The sequence below is a fragment of the Astatotilapia calliptera genome, chromosome 8, assembly GCF_900246225.1.
Source record: "Astatotilapia calliptera chromosome 8, fAstCal1.2, whole genome shotgun sequence".
In the NCBI taxonomy this organism is placed as follows: Eukaryota; Metazoa; Chordata; class Actinopteri; order Cichliformes; family Cichlidae; genus Astatotilapia; species Astatotilapia calliptera.
In genome coordinates, this window is record NC_039309.1 from 2,640,009 (window position 1) to 2,660,462 (window position 20,454).

The 20,454-nt window shown below is 44.0% G+C and overlaps 1 protein-coding gene across 1 annotated transcript in view; it reads left to right on the forward strand.

Moving 5' to 3' along the window:
- The first annotated feature begins 3,860 nt into the window (after positions 1 to 3,860).
- htra1b (HtrA serine peptidase 1b) overlaps positions 3,861 to 20,454 on the forward strand; it is a 29,966-nt gene continuing 13,372 nt past the window's right edge. Inside the window, exons 1-4 of the mRNA XM_026177837.1 lie at positions 3,861 to 4,468; positions 13,311 to 13,410; positions 14,537 to 14,651; positions 15,481 to 15,570. Of these exons, the coding sequence (XP_026033622.1) occupies positions 4,009 to 4,468; positions 13,311 to 13,410; positions 14,537 to 14,651; positions 15,481 to 15,570 (765 nt within the window). The 5' untranslated portion in view covers positions 3,861 to 4,008. The remainder of the gene's footprint in view (positions 4,469 to 13,310; positions 13,411 to 14,536; positions 14,652 to 15,480; positions 15,571 to 20,454) is intronic.

Below are 20,454 nucleotides of genomic sequence, written 5' to 3' on the forward strand. Positions count from 1 at the left end.
TAGGAGTGGACCTGCGTTAAAGTCCAGTGAGTGCTCTAAGGACCATCTGAATCACTTAGATGATGGCTTTCAATCACTCAGTGAGCACTGGGTAAGACCAGGCACATTGAGGCCTGACAAAATGTGTCAGAAGTTCTTTGATTGATAGAAATAGCAGGTTTATATTCACACCTGAGCAAATGGGAGCGTTCAAAGTCTATCACTGAGCCTGGAAACTGTAGCAGAAAATCATGCAGGCCCTTCAGGCACCAAGCCCTCCAAGAATCCATGAAACTCATTCAAGAACACGTGAAACTTAAGTTTCACCTTCAAAACCCACATGAACCCTAAGCTCCTTAAGCAATGACCAGCCCCCCACCACAGCATCACTGTAACAACTTTAACGTCTCCATCTCCTTCAGTGACCACTGCAGTCTCCCAGTGGTCCAGATTCCCCCTCAAACACCCTTAAACTCCCTTTAAAGAACATTAAAGCCTCTCGAGGTCTTGAAATACTTAAAAACACGTACACCCACATCTTCGTCTTGTTAAGTTGCTGAGCCCTGACTTCATCCATGCAGACCCTCTCAAGTGCGTCTCTATGGCGATGAGGGTGGCAACAGGAACACACAAACACAGAGACAGAAAGATGGATGAAAATCCCCTCTGCATCATGTTTTTCTGGAGGTGAGGGGCTGCAGCAGGAGCAGCTGAACTGCCCTGAGGGCTGACGTCTTGAATCATTTGACAGGGTGTTTACGAAGTCACGCCGAAAGCCTAAAAGCCTCTCTACTGGCCTCCAGAGGCGGAACCGCTCATTACAACATCACCACACAGACCTTGCATTCAAACCCTTTGAGTTTTTAAGAACTCATCCATTGTGACGTCCTTAGAGTCACGATTACAGGTTCATTTGATGTGAATTTGTGAAAAGGGAGCCAGATTATATTGATCTGTGCTCGTCTATATAAAACAAATCGTCCTTCTCATATTAAAAAAAACTTTGATCATGTTTAATTTAAAAAAAAAGGTGACAAAAAATATGGAAAAGCATAACAAAAAAAAGATGTAGGTAGTGTTTGCTAGTTTTTCTCTACTTTAGCACAGGAAAGATGGAGGATGAACTTTGTTGATGGACTCTGGTGGGTGGAGACAAACGCCAGCACACGGCAGGAAGAAGACACTGGAAACCCAAACTTCAGCCAAGCGAACATCACTTTACACGGGTGGATTTCCCATCATGCTGAGAGGAGAGAAAGCTGCTTTTTATCCTGTTTACCCAGATAAAATCAAACCAATCATGAGCTTTGATTATAAACCCAGCTGAACACCTGACGATGCTCTCCACCATCATCAAACTTCATCTCTCCAGAGAACTGTATAGCTTATATGTGGAGAACAACACCGTCCCGAGATGCTTCATGCCAGCTTGTCCTTTCAAACTGTGTTTCTCACACATTTTGAATATTTCATGGGGACAGTTTATAGTCTGGAAACAGAAAATTTGTTAAAAACTGAAATATGAGTCTCGATCGTGCCGTGTGTGTCTGAACTGTTTGGTCACTAAAATGCAGAAACTATTTAACACATTAAAACCTGGACCTCAGCAAGTTTCAGCTGCATGTTTAGTTAAGACACACACACACACACACACACACACACACACACACACACACACACACACACACACACACACACATATTCACTCTTGTGGTCAAATAAGTACATAACTCACTGCAGAGTACACACACATACACACACTGTGTGAAGCCTGGTGTAGAAAACTTAAAGATCAAAAATCACAGCTCTCACTTTCACCCTCTCTCTCAGATTTATGTGTCACCACCTTCATTCCAACACACACACTCAGTGCACACACACATACACACACACCCATCGCTGATCGGACTCTGAGTGGGTTTCCTTGGCTTCCTCCTGCATCGATAAGTCTGCAGCTGCTGGAGAGGTCTGACTCAGCAGGTAGTCGAGTCTGATGAAACTGGGGTTTCATTATCATAAATGTGTTTCATAAACATGAACTGAAACACAGCCTGCGTTTCAGCACCTCCAGCGCTGTCGCCTGCAGAGAACCCAAAGATCTGTTTGTCTCGCAGAGTATCAAACACTGGCATGCATTAATCGGATTATGTCACGTATGATGTCAGAGAAATGCTTTTCATTGAGCGTTCAGAGGTTTGGGACAATTGATTGTTTCCGTAACGAAGCTTCAACCCAGCTGTGACGTAGCAGCTGTCCTCTGCACAGATGTTACTGCTGCAGTTTCTGAGAAGGAAGCAAAGTTCCTGACAAATCAGAGACCGGGCTCGTAGAGAGCTGAGAAATGTGTTTTTTGATGGAGCTTATGTGATACGAGAACTCAGAGAGCAAACATCTGTAACTGTATCTGTTCGTTTCTGCTGGTTGCACAGTGTAATTTATAAGATTTATAGCTGGTTGAAGAGAGATTACAGGAAATGTTTAAAAGAACCAAACAACATACAAACAGCCTCTGCGTTTAACCAAAGTCCTTCCACACCAAAGTCTTGCCACTTAGCAGATACCTTGAAATCCTGCCAGGAGCTTAACTGGGCAGCTAATTTTACATTCACTTAAATTTCAGCGGTCACAGGACACAAAGAGGTGTTTATAGACTCAGCAGCAAAATCTGAAACCCTGCTTACAAAAAAGTGCTGAATTTGCTCTGAGTTTTAAGAAAGCTTATTTGTTCCCTTGCAAGGATCACTTCTGCCACAATCTCTGCAAATCCACAGATTTCAGTTCATGGTTTTCTTGATTCTCTCTCTCATAATGGATCTGTTCTTAAAAAGAGCAGCAAAACAACAGTTTTCTTGCACATGTCTGCAAAACAAATGCTGCTGGTACATTTGGACAATTCGAGCAGGCAAACATTTCAATCACAGTGCTGATCTCTCTCTGTTTTGCTGGAAAAATCAATCACTGTTGCATTAACTGACTGCAGGTCAATGATAAAGGGCTCCCAGCAGCAGCGCCTAATGCAGTATAAAATTACAAAACAAAAACGCACACAGAGGAATGAGAAGAGGAATTATAAAGCATCCGTACACTTTGTTTTAGCGCTGGAGTTTATAACAACTATCTGTATTCTTTTGCCCATAAAAACAGTTGTCATCCACACTTATATTAGTACTACTTCATACATGTATTTTTCTTTTAAAAACAAACAAACAAATAAATAAATAAATGAAATTATTTTCTGGAGATTTTTGAATAAACTTTTAGATTCGTTAAGTACTTCTAAGTTGAACTAAAAAAAATCGAACCGTTCACCTCACTTTATTTATAAACTCCAGTTCACAACAGTTGTGTAATATTGTGTAAAACACTTGATTATCAGACAGAAGAGCCCAACATTTGCATGATTCCCTTCCAACAGCTCTTGGCGATGGTGGAGAGGAAGAACTCCCTTCTAAAGGGAAAAGACTTCCAGCAGGACCCAGGCTCAGGCAGGGGCAGCCTTCGAGCCAATGATTTGAATGTAAAGAGAGAAGAAGATTTGACAGCAAAATCTATTTAAAGCACCAAAAGTCGGCAGTGTGCAGGCCGAGTATGTGATGCAATCTGTTTTTATATTGTTTAAAATACTTCATAAACCTTTTATGAACCCTTAAATCAGTGGCAGCATGTTTCATAGGCTGGTCACATCATAGCTGCACAGCTCTGAAATCAGATCCGTGGAGTTAAATGTGCAGCATTTGAAACACAATTCAATGTCATTTTTCTAAATATGTGTGTGCACAGCTTCAGTCACATACACCTCCACCTCCTCCTCCCTAACAGACGTCACTCAGGCCCACCAATAGCCTCCTGTGTTTATCCTGCAGCTTTTATAAACCGGCGCGGGGAGCGAAGCGCCACACTGCGTAAGCCAGTCCTCCGGTGAAGGTTCCCTGAGCTCCACGCTGCCCCAGAGCACACTTTAAGACTCTTACAGCAGAACTCCGTGTAAAAGTTAACTGCAGGTCTGAGTTTCTGTCGGACTGTCCCATCATGAGTCTCCGGTTTGTCCTGTGCGTAATGGCCCTGTTCGCCTCCTCTAGCCTGGTGGCCGAGGCGCTGAGAGCCAAACGCCTCGCCATCGGCTGCCCGGAGAAGTGCGACAAGTCTCAGTGCGCTCCCATCCCCGCGGACTGCCTGGCCGGCGACGTGCTGGACCGCTGCGACTGCTGCCCGGTGTGCGCGTCCGGCGAGGGCGAGCAGTGCGGCGGCACCGGAGACCGCGATTGCGCCGAGGGGATGGAGTGCGTGGTGAGTGACGGCGTGGAGGTGTCGGCCACTGTCCGGCGGAGAGGAAGCGCCGGCGTGTGCGTGTGCAAAAGCTCCGAACCCGTGTGCGGCAGCGACGGCGTCTCGTACCGGAACATCTGCGAGCTGAAGCGCGTCAGCAACCGGGCCATGAAGCTGCAGCAGCCGCCGGTGATCTTCATCCAGAGGGGAACCTGCGGGAAAGGTACGTGTGAGTGCGTGCGCGCGTGCACGAGAGAGATTATAGCTTAAGAAGAAAGAAAAGGTGAAGCAGGACTGTGGAAGTTTAAGTGCGCACACACAAAGCCTGAAATACGGCAGCAATGTGTGTGTGCGTGCATTCATTTCTTTGTGGGGACCAAAAATTGGAAGTTTACTGTACTTGTGAGGACCAAAATCCTGGTCCCCACAAGTTTCAAGGCGGTTTTGAGACTCAAAATGTGGTTTTAGTGTCAGGGTTACAATTGGGTCATGGTGAGGGTTAAGCAGTCATTATTAATGGTTAGGGTAAGGTGCTAGGGAAAGCAATATGTCAATGAAATGTCCCCACAAGAAACGAATACCCGACGTGTGTGTGTGTGTGTGTGTGTGTGTGTGTGTGTGTGTGTGTGTGTGTGTGTGTGTGTGTGTGTGTTGGCTCTGAACTTGTATGACCTCAGCAGGAGTCTGAGACTGAACTCTCGCCCAGCAGAAAATCATCAGACGAGCATCCAGAATGAACCCAAATCGCGTGAAGAATGCATCCTTAGATCTCAGACAGACTGGAGTTAACCCTGACTCTGCGTCTCCTCCCAGCATATAGCAGCACACAACCATAACCTCCAACATATAGTGTCTGATTAATCTGGTGGCCTGTGGTCTAGTAAACATCAGGTTTGGTCTCCAGCTACCTCGTTGTAGTTTTTCACATAGAAAGTAGAAGTAAAGCAGCAGAAGACTGTCACGTTTAAAAGCTGCAGTCACACAAACTGTACCATTAATGATCTCCCGATAAATAATTTGACGTCACCTTTCAGCATATTTCCAGCGTGACCCCCCCCCCCCCCACAAACACGCACACACACACACACATACACATGCTTCACTACATTTCGCTGTTTATACAGCTTAGAGATAACAAGGTAATTAGTGATTTCTCCCAGAAGACAATCGTGTTAACTAAACCTAAATGTCTGCGGTGGTACAACAGGAAGTGTTTTGGAGGTTTATGGGAAAAAAAGCACTTTTGTTAGACGTCTATAGATAAAATCACAGTCAGTATATAAAAGATGGAAAGATGGATGTGGCCACTACAATGTCACCCACATTGTTCTGGCTGCTTGAGATTCTTTTTGAACATTTGAGTAAGAGATAAAATGCTTTCATTTAACTCTCAGTATCCTTAGTCCTTAAGCTTAGCCCCTACGCCTGAGAAGCAGAAGTCACAAGGCAAACTTGTTTGTAGTGAAGAGAAAGGCGCGCTGCCATATCGTAGCCTCTTCCTATCTGCTAGGCCTGACCTATCCTGATTGGAGTCACTGAGCTGGACCGCTCCACCGTGTTTGAGTCTTGCTGTGTGCTACAGCCCATCCGAGTTTGTGTCACCCTGTTGCACCTGTACAGTTTATGAAAACAAGCTAATCTAACTGGTAGCTGATAACTTCTGCCCTCTTGTTCATATTCAGCCAATTCTTTCTTGCAGGAAGCCAAAACATTTAAAAGTGAGCCTTCAAAGTCAGGTCCAAAACCAATGGGTGATGTGAAGCTGGCCATCTTTTACTTACAGGCTGTGGTGCTTTGACACCAATGAAAACCTCTTAGTGACGAATGAGGCTCTGAGTTTTTGTAGCTGCATGTAACAACAACAGACAGTTTAACTGCATTATAGTAAGTTAAAGCATTTATCTGACATCTGTCATAGCAAACTGCTCTCTCATTACATCTGCACCCTTCTCTCTTTCTCTTTACATCTGCTGATTGGCCCAAAACGCTGACATGGAACATGTTTCCACTAGGGGTGCAACGATATTCATATCGATATTGAACCGTTCGATACAGTGCTTTCGGTTCAGTTGTATCGAACAATACAACATTTGTAATTTATTTTATCAACTTTCCTTCTGACGATGCTGTCTGTGTTGAGCGCTCAGTGAATCTGCGTTCGACTACTCCGCCTAGGCTGCACTGTCGAGCGCAGATCCACTGAGCGCTCAACACAGACAGCATAGTCAGAAGGAAGAGAGCAGGGCAAGCTAGCAAGACAGAAGTTAAGCTCTCCTTGCAAGATGGACCTCCCCCACTCTCAGATCTGGCGTTTGGAATTATTTTGGTTTTCATGTGACGTATGACCCTGAAGGTAAGAGAGTCATGGACTAAAGTAAAACAGTATGTTGGATGTGCCGTGCAATGCTCAGTTACATGGGTGGGAGCTAGTGTGTTAGCGCAGTTAGCTCGTTAACACACTTGTTGGCTGTCTAGCCCCATGCACGGGGCTAGACAGCAATCGTGGGGCGATCGTGGCTCAAGAGTTGGGAGTTCGCCTTGTAATCAGAAGGTTGCCGGTTCGAGCCCCGGCTCGGACAGTCTCAGTCGTTGGGTCCTTGGGCAAGACACTTCACCCGGTGCGCATTCGCTGTCAAAATAAAAAACACGCACAAGGGTTAGGGTTAAATTTAAAAACTGTACTTTTGAGTTAAAATATATATATTTATAATTTTAATAAATGACAAATTAAAAAGGCATGAACATTTTTTTGTATCGAAAAAATATCGAACCGTGACACCAAAGTATCGAACCGAACCGAACCGTGAATTTTGTGTATCGTTGCACCCCTAGTTTCCACCCATAAACCTGCCTCCCTCCTTCTCTCGCAGGCTAATGTTATCTTAACGAGGCCATAATTTCTTGAAATTAGGCCAGGAAGTCCTGAGTGACTGCCCTGTGCTATGAAAACAAATAGGTTGTCCTGTGAGACTCAAAGAGTCATGAAAGGATTTTAAGAAGTGAAGCCACACAACCTTCAAAGCTACAGCTGTAAATACAGCAGTTTGCTGATGCAGTTTGATTCAGATTGTGTGGGGTGGACTTTCTCAAGCAAGGTCAGTGTCAGCCTCCTCCTCCTCCTGCGTCTTCTTTTCCTTTTTTCCTTTTATCCATCTAATGTCTTTCTCCCGTTCCCTTCCTTCACCTCTTCCCTTCCCAATCACTTCTCTGACCTATTTCACTGAGAGGGATGTCCAAACCTCTAAAACGCCTCTTTGCATTTGATTTGATTTGAACTTGAGTTTAGGGAAAAAATCTGGACGATGCCACAATGAGTCTGTGGTGATTCATCTCTTGGAGCTGATTGGCCAATTGTATAACTTCCTAAACAGACACAGATCTAGGTCACACAGATATTTAACCCAGATTTGAGGGGATCAAAATGTATTTCTCCCTTTTTTGTCTTTGACTGCTTCCATGTGCAGACTTGCGGGCTGTTTGCAAGATTGACAGGCTTGGATACAGAGTCAACAAAACACAGTCGCTTGGTGATTCAGCTCCTTCTTTCAGGAGCTGGAGGGCTCACTGCCTGAAAACCAGGCTACTGTTTGATGTTTGAGAACAGCACATGTAACTCCGTAAAAAATAAACCCACAAAAATACTAAAAGCGTGTTACTGGAACAGGTTAAAAATAGTTTGGTACAGCTATTAAAAGCATCCATATGTTTCATTTTCATAGTGTCAGAGACAAATCTTGCTCTTATATAAAATCAATAGCCAATAAATAAGCATTAATTACAGTTTTTAATTAAGTTACATGGACATCATGCTTTACAAACTATGTGAGAATAGCAAACAGTCTCTCTTTAAATATGTCCTGACTTTGTCACACTCAGAATTAGAGGTGCAGAAGAAGAACATTTCTATCTCTACAAGTACAGTATGCAAAAATGAACCTCTAAAGCTCATTACTGTACCTCAAGGTAATCATCTGTACCTTTCTGAGGGGAAAAACATCACATATCTGCACTTTTAAGGAGCAGTGTCAGTAGATATCTTTGCTCAGCCAAATAATTTTTAAGTTCTGGCAAGTTTCATTCTGCACTTGTCTTCAATATCAGCAGCGCAGTGGGTCAGCGGCAAACACTGTCTCCTCATAGACCATCTTTGTTCTCTCTGCACCTGCTGGGATCTTTCCAGCTGCTCTGGTTTTTTCGCAGCTCGACTCAAATTTACTTACAAAACACATTTAAAGACAACTCACTTTGACCAAAAGATAGAATGAGTCAAGAAAAAACACAATAGATAAGAAATGACTAAAATAATTGTTAGTAGCTGCTAAACATAGATGGTTGTGGGCATCACATGTTTAAGGCTGGTTCCTAAGAACAGGTCCATGCATATCTGCTTTAAAGACACTCAAGGTCATCTTCATGTGCACTTCTGGATTGTTTTCAGTGGCACTTCTATGGATCGCCCACTACATTTCCCCTGAGTGTTCTCCAAAGGACAGCTCAGGACTATACAGCAGAAGTCCACTCTGATCATCTGACCCCGGGGAATAAATTCATGGTGCACACTGCTGGTCGTGGCTGGAGACCCAGCTGTCGGCACACTGCCGCGAGCAGTGGTATCACTGCAGAGGCTGGGTTGGCTTAAATGAACAACAACAGCCATATCCATTTAAACTCTGTCATCATTTGTGAGCAGAAACTGAAGTGAAAGCTCTCCTTGTCGGACCAATCGGGGTCGCTGACATGTGAGCATTGGTTGTTTACAGTGTGCCGGCTTCAGCGATGCTCACTGCGCCAGTGTGGACATGGCCTCTGTTGACCTCACGGCGTGCAGTGCTGTTACCGACACCTGCAGTGCGTTTCTTTGCACATCTGACTGACTCCATTCAGTTCACTTCAAAGCTGCAGCAGCTGGCAAACCGCTAATCTGCAGCCGACCAGCCAAACCCACATCAGCACATACTGACGGTCAGCTGCAGCAGAGGCTCAGGAAAAGTCATCACAGACTCAGACTGACTCAAGCCTGGACTGGACTGATGTGAGAATGTGACAGCCTCAGACCTGAGTTGTGTCCAAGTGCGTGTATCCATAAACAGCTTCACAATAGTCTTTCTTCTTCTTTAACACTTTTTATGGCACATCTGCAGCAATCTGGACCTAGCATCGCACCTTCATTGTTTTAAGCACACATTGTACCTTTATCACGTTTTAAGACCACATTCCATCAAACAGTCTTGTTGCCTCTGGTTGAGATTAAGTGTTTTTTTGATCAGCCAAGCTCCTTTTAAAAGGGATCTTTGTTTTTTAAGTGCCCACCATGTTAGCATTAGCCAACCTCTGATAGATGATGCAGTCGGGCTGAGGGCTGTTGACATCCTCAATCCAGCTAAAGCCTAAAGCTTAGGGGTGGCTTTCACCATAGTTTGTGCTGACAGCATTTCTTCTTTTCTTAAAAAAATTGGGATTTGTGTGGATTTTTTGGGGACTGGTTCACACAAGAAAGTGATCTGTTTCCACTCTGTTTTCTTTGCCATGAGTCAACATCTTTAATGTGTCCATTCATTGCTTTTTGCACAGCTGCAGTAAAAATTGTTTGCCTGAAAAAAGTTACATCTTCATGTGGCTGTCAGTGTTTCCTTCCCTCCTTTGTTCTCTTTCCTTCCCTCGTTAGTGTCTGATTGAGTTCACCTGTCCCTAATTGCCCTTCTCCTCTTGGTGTTTGCATTTCATCAAAATGGCTCCACAAGTTTTAGTACCTCCCAACAAAAACTCGAGAGGAGAAACATGAGGACAGAGCAGTGGAGGCAGCAGCAGACTAACAATATAAAAGCCACACTTAGAGTCTCATTTTAAAGTAATGCCATTTAAATGCACAATAAACTGTTTCATTATGGCCGACTACCAGTGTAGAGGCTCATTTACAAATACAGTCTATTTTCTATCTATTTTGAGGTCAAAGGACAAGTTGCTTCTTGTCTTTTTTCCAAGTGAAAGCAGCGTTATCAGCAGAGCTGGTATGAACTGCAGCGAGGTGATCGCTATGAAGAATGAGGTCGGGATTCTTCATGATTCATGGAGATAAAATCTGCAGACATCTGAAATATGTGGAGGGAGTCAGCTGAGATATGATACAGTATGATCCTGAGATCAGTGACCCTGAGGACAAACAGAGATATGCCTTCACTGTCGCTCTGCTCTGTCTCGTGTAGTTCTTTCCAACGGTTTGCTCAAAAGGAACTCGGGTCTGTTCACACAGCTGCTAGATGGTGGGAATGTGACGCTTCAAAGGCCCCGATTAACATCAAGGAGGTTAATGGTGGAGAAATTGATCACTTATTGGAGAAAGCCACAACTAAACACCAATAAAGATGAATCACCACCTAAAAAAAGAAAAAAGTATTGTGAAAGTCTCTTTTAACTTGATCACACAGCCCGCAGCCCACCACATGGTGGGGGGAAGTGGCCTATTACAAAGATGGTGCCACAAGTTAAAGGAAGCACTTGAAATCAAACATCTCTTCTGAGAGAAACCTGGAGCACTTAAAAAGAGCCGGAGACAACAAGAAGATCCTTTTTTTAACTTCAGTGGTCAAAAACTACACGTATGGATTTACCAAAGTGGATCAAAACAGCTTTACAAAAACCACCCATCCATCCATCCATCCATCCATCCATCCATCCATCCATCCACCCATCCATCCATCCATCCATCCACCCATCCATCCACCCACCCATTAAACCCTCCATCCATCCACCCACCCATCCATCCATCCATCCACTCATTAATCCATCCATCCATCCACCCGTCCGTCTGTTCATCCATCCATCCATCCATCCATCCATCCATCCATCCATCCATCCATCCATCCATCCATCCATCCATCCATCCACTCATTAATCCATCCACCCATTAAGACCTCCATCCACCCATCCATCTGTCGATCCATCCATCCATCCATCCATCCATCCACTCATTAATCCATCCACCCATTAAGACCTCCATCCATCCATCCATCCATCCATCCATCCATCCATCCATCCATCCATCCATCCATCCATCCATCCACCCACCCATTAAACCATCCACCCACCCATCCATCCATCCATCCACTCATTAATCCATCCATCCATCCATCCACCCGTCCGTCTGTTCATCCATCCATCCATCCATCCATCCATCCATCCATCCATCCACTCATTAATCCATCCACCCATTAAGACCTCCATCCACCCATCCATCTGTCGATCCATCCATCCATCCATCCACTCATTAATCCATCCATCCACCCATTAAGCCCTCCATCCACCCATCCATCTGTCGATCAATCCATCCATCCATCCATCCACCCATTAAGCCCTCCATCCATCCATCCATCCATCCATCCATCCATCCATCCATCCATCCACCCATTAAGCCATCCACTCATTAATCCATCCACCCATTAAGACCTCCATCCACCCATCCATCTGTCGATCCATCCATCCATCCATCCACTCATTAATCCATCCATCCACCCATTAAGCCCTCCATCCACCCATCCATCTGTCGATCAATCAATCCATCCATCCATCCATCCATCCATCCATCCACCCATTAAGCCCTCATCCATCCATCCATCCATCCATCCACTCATTAATCCATCCACCCATTAAGACCTCCATCCACCCATCCATCTGTCGATCAATCCATCCATCCATCCACTCATTAATCCATCCATCCACCCATTAAGCCATCCATCCACCCATCCATCTGTCGATCCATCCATCCATCCATCCATCCACCCATTAAGCCCTCCATCCACCCATCCATCTGTCGATCAATCCATCCATCCATCCATCCATCCATCCATCCATCCATCCATCCATCCATCCATTAAGCCCTCCATCCATCCATCCACCCATTAAGCCCTCCATCCATCCATCCATCCATCCACCCATTAAGCCCTCCATCCATCCATCCATCCATCCACCCATTAAGCCCTCCATCCACCCATCCATCTGTCGATCAATCAATCCATCCATCCATCCATCCATCCATCCACCCATTAAGCCATCCATCCATTAACCCTTCCGCCCGCCGTCCTACCTTCCATCCATCCATCCAAAAAAATCTTTTTTTCTCATAAGTTGTAATTCTTTAGTGCATGACCACGATTTCACTTCACAGCTTCTTTAACAGCGGTACGATAACGAGACTGCATGCCACAGAGCTGAACCTGTCAGTGCAACCATGTCACTGGCTAATATTTTTGGTCACCATCTTTGGCATTACTGAGTTCACCTGTATATGTCTATGCAGTAGCTCCATGTCTCCTCACTTAAACAAAGAAAGCTCTCTCTAGTTTGTTTAATGGTCACACAAGTGAAGTTTGAATGGTGACTGGACTGTAAGCACTGTTGTTTAACAACTGCTTTTATGTCACACCGCTCTGAGGAATCATGTTTACGACACACACAGATGGCAGAGGCTGTCTGCTAACTGGCCCCGGCAGATCTGAGTTTCCAGATGTTGCAGCACCTCTGGGTTGAACCAGGAGGGGGTTATGTAAGGCGACAGTGACAGTTATGCAGGAATAGCCCCGCCTCCCCCCCCCCTGATACCTCCGCATCTTCTGAGGCGCTGAGTCATTTCCTTTGTTTTCTAAGCATCAGTGGGAGCAGCAGACAGGCTGCAGCTGCTCGCATACGTGCGCTTCATATACACTGCACTCCACATCTGGATGTGGTTTAACACAGCGGCTATGGTTTGGGTCTCCTGAACCTCATGCAGTCACCACACTGAAGCTGAAAGTCTGACTAATACTAGATGATGATTGTTTGCAACATTTCAATTTTCTTATCCAGCCTCTTATCTCCTCTGTGACTGCGGTCGGCCAAAATCCACCAGATCTTTCCTCCCCTACAGCTGCTGATTGCAGTCCCTTTCAGAATGCTCACAGTGGATTACTGTGTGTGTGTGTGTGTGTGTGTGTGTGTGTGTGTGTGTGTGTGTGTGTGTGTGTGTGTGTGTGTGTGTGTGTGTGTGTGTGTGTGTGTTACGATACAGTGACATGGTGTTTTACTCCCTTCAGGTCAGCAGAACCCCGACAGTCTTCGCTACAAGTACAACTTCATCGCTGATGTGGTGGAGAAGATCGCGCCTGCTGTCGTTCATATTGAACTGTATCGCAAGTAAGAGTGATCCAGACATCTGTAAACCTTTAAAATATGGATGGGAGCCTTTATAAAGTTCTTAATTGTCGGTTTAAGCAACGCATTGCCTCAGTGGTTGCTTGCCTGGATTTTTTCCAGGAGTTAGTTTCTTTGGCCAACGAAAAAACGCTGGGTTAACCCGGCCTGTTGTTACCGGGACAATCTCAGAGAGCAGAATTTTCTTTTTCTGGTTAAATCAATCAAAACAATCATAATGTGTTGAGTTCTTCAGGTTTTTAACTACCAGTTCTTTTCTAGAATGATCAGCATTTGTTTGGTTTTGGTAGATTCGCCACTTTTAGTCACAGTGAAATGTGATGTGAGGTTCGTGGATGCTGTCTTAATGATTTTAATGATCCTTGGACCTTTCTCAGATCATCCAATAAGCACAGTTGAATGGATTGGAGTACATTGTTCGCTGATGTTTATGTTCCAGAAACAATAAATTGAGACAATGTTGGGTCCTCTCACTGAGTCAAAGATCATTTTATTTTACAGCCAAATATCTTAAAACTAATGACACGTGTTTGTTTCTTTCCATGCTGAAGAGTAAATGTTAAAGCTACAAGCAGAACTTTAGACTTGGTTTTTCTTAAATACAGTTTAAAATACCTCTTTACACCCTTACATCAAAGCCTGCTCTTTCAAATTCAAATTCAAATTCAAATTTTATTTGTCACGTACACAGTCATACACAGTACGATATGTAGTGAAATGCTTGGACAACTGCTCGTGACCTAAAGAGAACAAAAAAGGAAAAGGCTATGAATAAGATAGGAAATAAATATGAAAAATTAAAAAGGGTAAATTTAACTAGGAAGGAATAAGATAAAGATAAATATATAAATTAAAGTTAAATAAAATAACTGTACAACAAAATACACAATATAGAACTATATAAGAATGTATGAAGAAATCTAAATCTAAATAAATATATACACAATAACAGCAGCTGTACAAGTATTAACCGGAAATGAAGAATATAGTGACCAGTGTTGTGCAAAACCACTTTAGTGATCGATCCATCAATTGACCATGTCCACTTGATGTTGTTTGAGATCAGAAGTCAGAGCCAAGCCTTTCGTCTCTCCCTCTCTCTTCTCAGGATGATGTTTTCCAAGCGGGAGGTTCCCGTAGCCAGCGGCTCCGGGTTCGTTGTATCAGAGGACGGACTCATCGTTACCAATGCCCATGTGGTGGCCAACAAGCACAGAGTGAAGGTACGCAAACTGTTGGAAACGTCTTCACAACATCCTATTTCACTAGCCATTATGTTAAAAATGTATAGCAATGTGTTCACATCAAAATAGCTTTTGATGAAAACTAACTGGACTCACTTAAGCTACAATCCTTATCTTGTAAGATGCAGTGGCTGCACAACCTGCCATATAGTCAGGACCAATAGAGAGTAGCATCAGTGACAACATATGAGACTAAAAAAGTCAAAAACAGCATGGAAAGAACAAGCTGGGGTTGGGTGGGTTGCAAATAAGCTTGCAGACCTGCAGGCAGAATTGTGTAGCTTCATTTCGGTTGGATATGTAGGTTTGTGGATAATGGCCTGAAATCCGTCTGTGCTGGTTTAAACATCATCATCATGAGACAAGGTGGATGCTGTGGATGCATGGACTGTAAATAAAAGATGGAAGTAGCTTTTGATTCTACTATACTAAGTGAAGCCAGTGTGAAACTGTCGTAAAGCTGTATTCTTCTTATGGGCAATTTCTTTGGCTGTAAACGATTTATAGTCTCTGGCCATTATTTTCTCGTCCTATTGAACACAACCTAATACATTTCTGTAAGTTAATCCTGTTTAATGTGGTGCCACATGGGCATGCAGGATCCCCCGGTGTCAGAGTCAGCTCCTCGGTCATCATCTGGTTACAACAAGCAACGACGCTGATGGCCGAAAATGCTCACCGCTTTAAAAACAGGACTTTGTTAACAAACTGGCAACATCCTGGTGGCCTCGTCCATCTTTTATTTACAGTTTATGACCATTTTGGATCAGGACATTGAGTTCTGATCAGATCTTTTAATTTCCTCCAGGTGGAGCTGAAGAGCGGAGCCACATATGATGCCAAGATCAAAGACATCGACGAGAAGGCAGACATCGCTCTGATCAAGATCGATACACCGGTAAGCAGGCAGACGCTTGGAGAGCGAGGACGCCCCTATTTCATTTTCTTTTTGTTCTTTTTTCATCTTCACGTCAGCTCCATCTCAAAAGTTCGCAGTTGTTGGAGCAGAGAAAGCGATCCGAGCGAGTTAGCTGGAAAATTTACTTTTGCGTCTTCATTTTTCCACCTTTTTTTTCTTTTGTGTATTTCTGTATTTTCTGTTTTAAAATTTAAGATAGAGTTTCTCATAATCCCTCGTTTCTTCTCACCTCTTTGCTTTCTTTCGTCTCACTCACTTTTATTTTGCAAAGCAAGCTGTTGAATATGTGCATTTATACCCTGTTGTGAAGCATGTTTTTTGTGAACATTTATCTGAACTTCTGCCTTTGATTTTGGCTCCGAAAGATCATTCTGGGGCAAAATAAAGTGATGAGTCATGAGAGTGGGTGTGAGTGGGGCAAGTGGAGACAAACGGAGCGATTTGGTTTGGGGCGACTTTGAGTTTTTGCTTCCTCACACTCTTTGTTTTTTTCTCTGGGATGACCGGGCAGCCAGATTCAAGCCAGGAAGAGAGGTTTTTACCGACATTTATGTAATGGGACGACATTTTTAGAATGAAAGGGTGGGTGCGTCCCATTATGTCCAGACAGTCAGAGCTGCTACATCCTGTGCAGAAGTCTGTCCTCACACGTCAAATTCATGTATTAAAACCTTTTATGTGAAGTTTCAGATTTAATACTAAAGTGAAAACAGGACAGATGCATCTGTATGCAGTCTGTGTTTAAAGACAGGTAGTTAAAGTCATTCATCATTAAAGCAAATGATGTCCAGCTGTACTGAGTTGCATAAAGCAAACAGAGTGTTTTATGCAACTGTGATCTGGACTGCTTTCATAAGACTGGAAACCAGAAGAAAAAAAAGCCATAAAATGCAGATACCACAAGACTCTGAGTCCGCGCACACAGGAGTTATAAAAGAATTTCTGTAGCAGTTCTAGGAGCTCCGAAAATGTGAGAAAACAGGAAATGAATTGAAGGAAATGAAGTCCAGCTGTACTTATGAAAGCAAACAGGGCGCGTTATACAAGCTCTGAGCCACACGCCGTTTTCACAATATCAAAAACACAGACTCCACGTGTTTATGCATTTGGAGATTAAATTATTATTGCACTACTAATCACCAATACCAAAGAAGAAAAGTCCACAGTAACATAAGAAGCACACACCAACATAAGGAAGTTCATATTCAGGCTTTAAACCAAAACCCCCAGTTTGTGATAACGGTATCACAACATCACTTATTAAAGTCTCTGCTAAGCCGCTGAGCACACTCACATGACACCTGCTGCCTGCTCTAACCAGAGACCTGATCACAGTGTGTCCAACTCCAGGCCTCGAGAGGCCAGTGTCCTGCAGGTTTTAGATCTCGCCCGGGTCAACACACCTGAATCAAATGATTAGTTCATTCCCAGGCCTCTGAGGAGGTCATTTAACTATATGAATCAGCTGTGTTGGATTAAGGACACATCTAAAACGTGCAGGACACCGTCCCCAAGCCTGGAGTTGCCGACCCCTGCCTTATCAGGTGAGGATGGTAACATGGTGAAATTTTTTTCCAAAGAACAAAAAAAACCACAACGCTTTTGCAAATAAGACGAGGTTCTTAAACATTTTGAGCTGGAGTTAATTAATTTTATCACATGTGTGCTGTGTGGTGCTGTTTATTTCTAACACACTGGGAGCTCAGAAACTTTAAACATTAAAGCTTAATGCCCGACAGCCTGATAAAGGAGATAAACAGCACTAAACAGACACTGTGATTGAGAGTATACAGCAGGGTCCCCAATCCCGGTCCGCGGGAGATCTAAAACCTGCAGGGCCGGTGTCCCTGCAGGTTTTAGATCTCACCCTGGGTCAACACACCTGAATCACATGATTAGTTCTTTAACAGGCCTCTGGAGAACTTCAAGACATGTTGAGAAGGTAATTTATCCATTTAAATCAGCTGTGATGGATCAAGGACACACCTAAAACCTGCAGGGACACTGGCCCTCGTGGACTGGGATTGGGGACCCCTGGTATACAGTATATACACACTGAGGTCTAACTGACAATTAGACACAGGTGAAGACAATCAAGAGGAAGACAAAGACGACAAGATTGTTGCAAAACCCTGGAATGGGACTTTACATCCTCAGGCCGTGGGTTTGAAATCACTTGTAGAGCTGAAACAATGTGAACCATTCCATCGACTTCTTTCTTGTAGTCAAAGCAAATCAATCTGCATGTAAAGTCCAAAACAAACTCTGGCACACGGTCTCTGCTCTGTGGTCTGTTAGACGTTTAGACCTCCAAAGGTCAGGTGCGTGCAGGAAGTTTCAGGAAGCTTTAAACACGAGTACGACTGGGACCCTGAAACTGATGGTGCAGCTGACTTTACGATGAGCGAACAGGAAGTGCAGAAACTGCAAACTCATTTCCAGATTTGAGGGCTGCTGAATGTGACACGATTTAGAGCTTAACCACGAAATCTCGTGAAATTAAGCAGGGTAGTGTAAAGCCTTATGAGTACTCAGAGGTTTCACCAGTTTATTCTGGCGTTTCAGCTTTGCAGCTTTCAGAGTGAGACATGATTGGACTTTATTCCCAGAAAAAAGCCTGAATCCAGTTACGTGTTCCAGTTCTTCACACTTATGTGATAAAGCTCCGCACAGAGACACCATCGCCGTAGGATGTGACGTCACGTTTTGCCCGTCAGAAGGAGACGGTGGTGGTTTCAAGTGGCGTGTTTGGCCGTCGGCGGGGTGTGTGTCTCTGTGTGCGCACTCTGTGTGAAGATGCACAAACTCACGGGGTTTAGGAACATCACATAATTTGCAGCACTGTTTCAGCAAAGGTGACTAGAAGCACGTGTGTGTATTCATGTCTTTGTGGGGACCAAAATCCTGGTCCCAACAAGTTTGAAGGCATTTTTGAGATGTGGTTTTAGTGACAGGGTTACAATTAAGTTATGGTGAGGTTTAGGGTAATGGGCTAGGGAAAGCATTATGTGAATCAGATGTTCCCTGTGTGTGTGTGATTCGGGCAGTGAGTGGTCGTGTCTTTGAGCGAGCGGGGTTCGTGTCCAGTGAAGCAGTGAGCTGGAAATGAACATCAGAGGCTTTATCAGCTTGTTTTTACTGATAAATCTGATCAGAAAAATATCGAGTAGCGTGCAGAAGAATCCAGAAACGTTCAGGTTTCAGCTCAGTGGAGACAGATTTGCATTTGAATCTTAAGTTTATATAGTTTTATAAGAATCTGTGTTGCCTCTCAGGTATGCATCATGGAAGCATGTGCAGACAGGAGCTACTGGGTGTTGTTTTTAATGAAGCCTCGCGGTGATATTCCACCTCAGTCCAACACTGATCATTTTCCCTGACACGTGCCCACAAGCAGCTTACGGGAAATGATCAGCTTTAACAGTCCAGGACGTCTGAAGGCCGAAGGCAGATTTGATCTGTTCTGTTAATAACACGGCACCAACAGCGCCACTGTAAACACTCCAAGCTTAGCATATAAGATACATCAGATGAAGTGGTGATAATAAGGAGTTAATGTGAGAGAGGGAGAGAGATCATTTTAGGGTTACAGAGATCTGCCGGAATTCTGCTGACACCATTGCTTCATGTCATTAATTACGAGGTTTGAATTCTCTGGTGTTATTTTTCCTTCACAGGCTTTATCCCCTCGGTGAATTCCTCAAAAAGTTGGCAAATCTCTGCTCTGTTTGTTTAATTCAACAGTTGAAAGGTCTGTCTGTGCCCTGCATGAAAGACAAGAGAGAGTGAGAGATGAGAGGAGCGAGAGACAAAAGGAGAACACAAGGAAAAGATGATGTTTTATATGTTTTACATGTTCGTGAGATGTCAGGGCGCTGAGACAAACTGGGTCAAACTGCTCCATATTTATACTTCAGCTACACTTTTCATACTGTGACATGTTGTATTAACCTTTATCAGAGTAAGAGGCAGGGTGGTCTCAGTCAGGAGCGGTCTTACAAAGGACTTCTTCCTGCCCACCATCACCATGCGCTGCTGATCGGGGCTCGTCTAATTGTTGGGCTTCTCTAATGTTGGAAGGTCTTTACTTATTTAAATTCTCTGGTCCATTTCTTCATACACAACAACAATAGTTTTCTTAACAGGGACTGATTCTGCTCATGTCCAGCTTACTTTTGCTCATGACTCCACTACAGTAGCTTTGCATGATTCACAGTTTGAAATAATCCTTCTTTATCTAGCAGCCGCTCATTTGTATTCTGCTTATTTTAGATGTCTTTGACTTCAGTCCACTTTCCTCTGATTGGTTTCCCCTCATAAGCAGAAAGTTTGAACAGCTGGTGGGTGGGACTGATGTGCCTGAGATGACCATGTTTGCCAACAGTAGAAAAACTGTGAAGTTTAGTCAAAGGAGCTTGCAAAGAAAAGCGTCTGGACTTCTTTAAGTTGCTTGAAGACGTTTCACCTCTCATCTGAGAAGCTTCTTCAGTTCTAAGGTCAAATGGTGGGGAGTCCCAGATTTAAACCTAGTGGGAGTTTCCCCCCCACAGAGGGACAAAAGGACCCCCTGATGGGGGTCCAGGGGGTCTGAGAACCTTCACAGACATATGTGAAGTTTAGTGTTTTGAGGAGTTTGAACTTCTGGGTTACAGGAATTACTTTTGGAAACTTTGTCCATCCACCACTGTTGCAGAAGATTTCCGTCATTTCTGACAGAAAATGAGGAAAAACAGAGCAGATCCTCCTCAAAGACTGAGCAACACACGAAAAGCAGAGGAAGCAGTGACGGATAATGAAAAGGAGAGGGCTGATGATGACAGCAGAGGATTAAAGGGATGAACCGAACCGCTGCTGTCTTGCTTG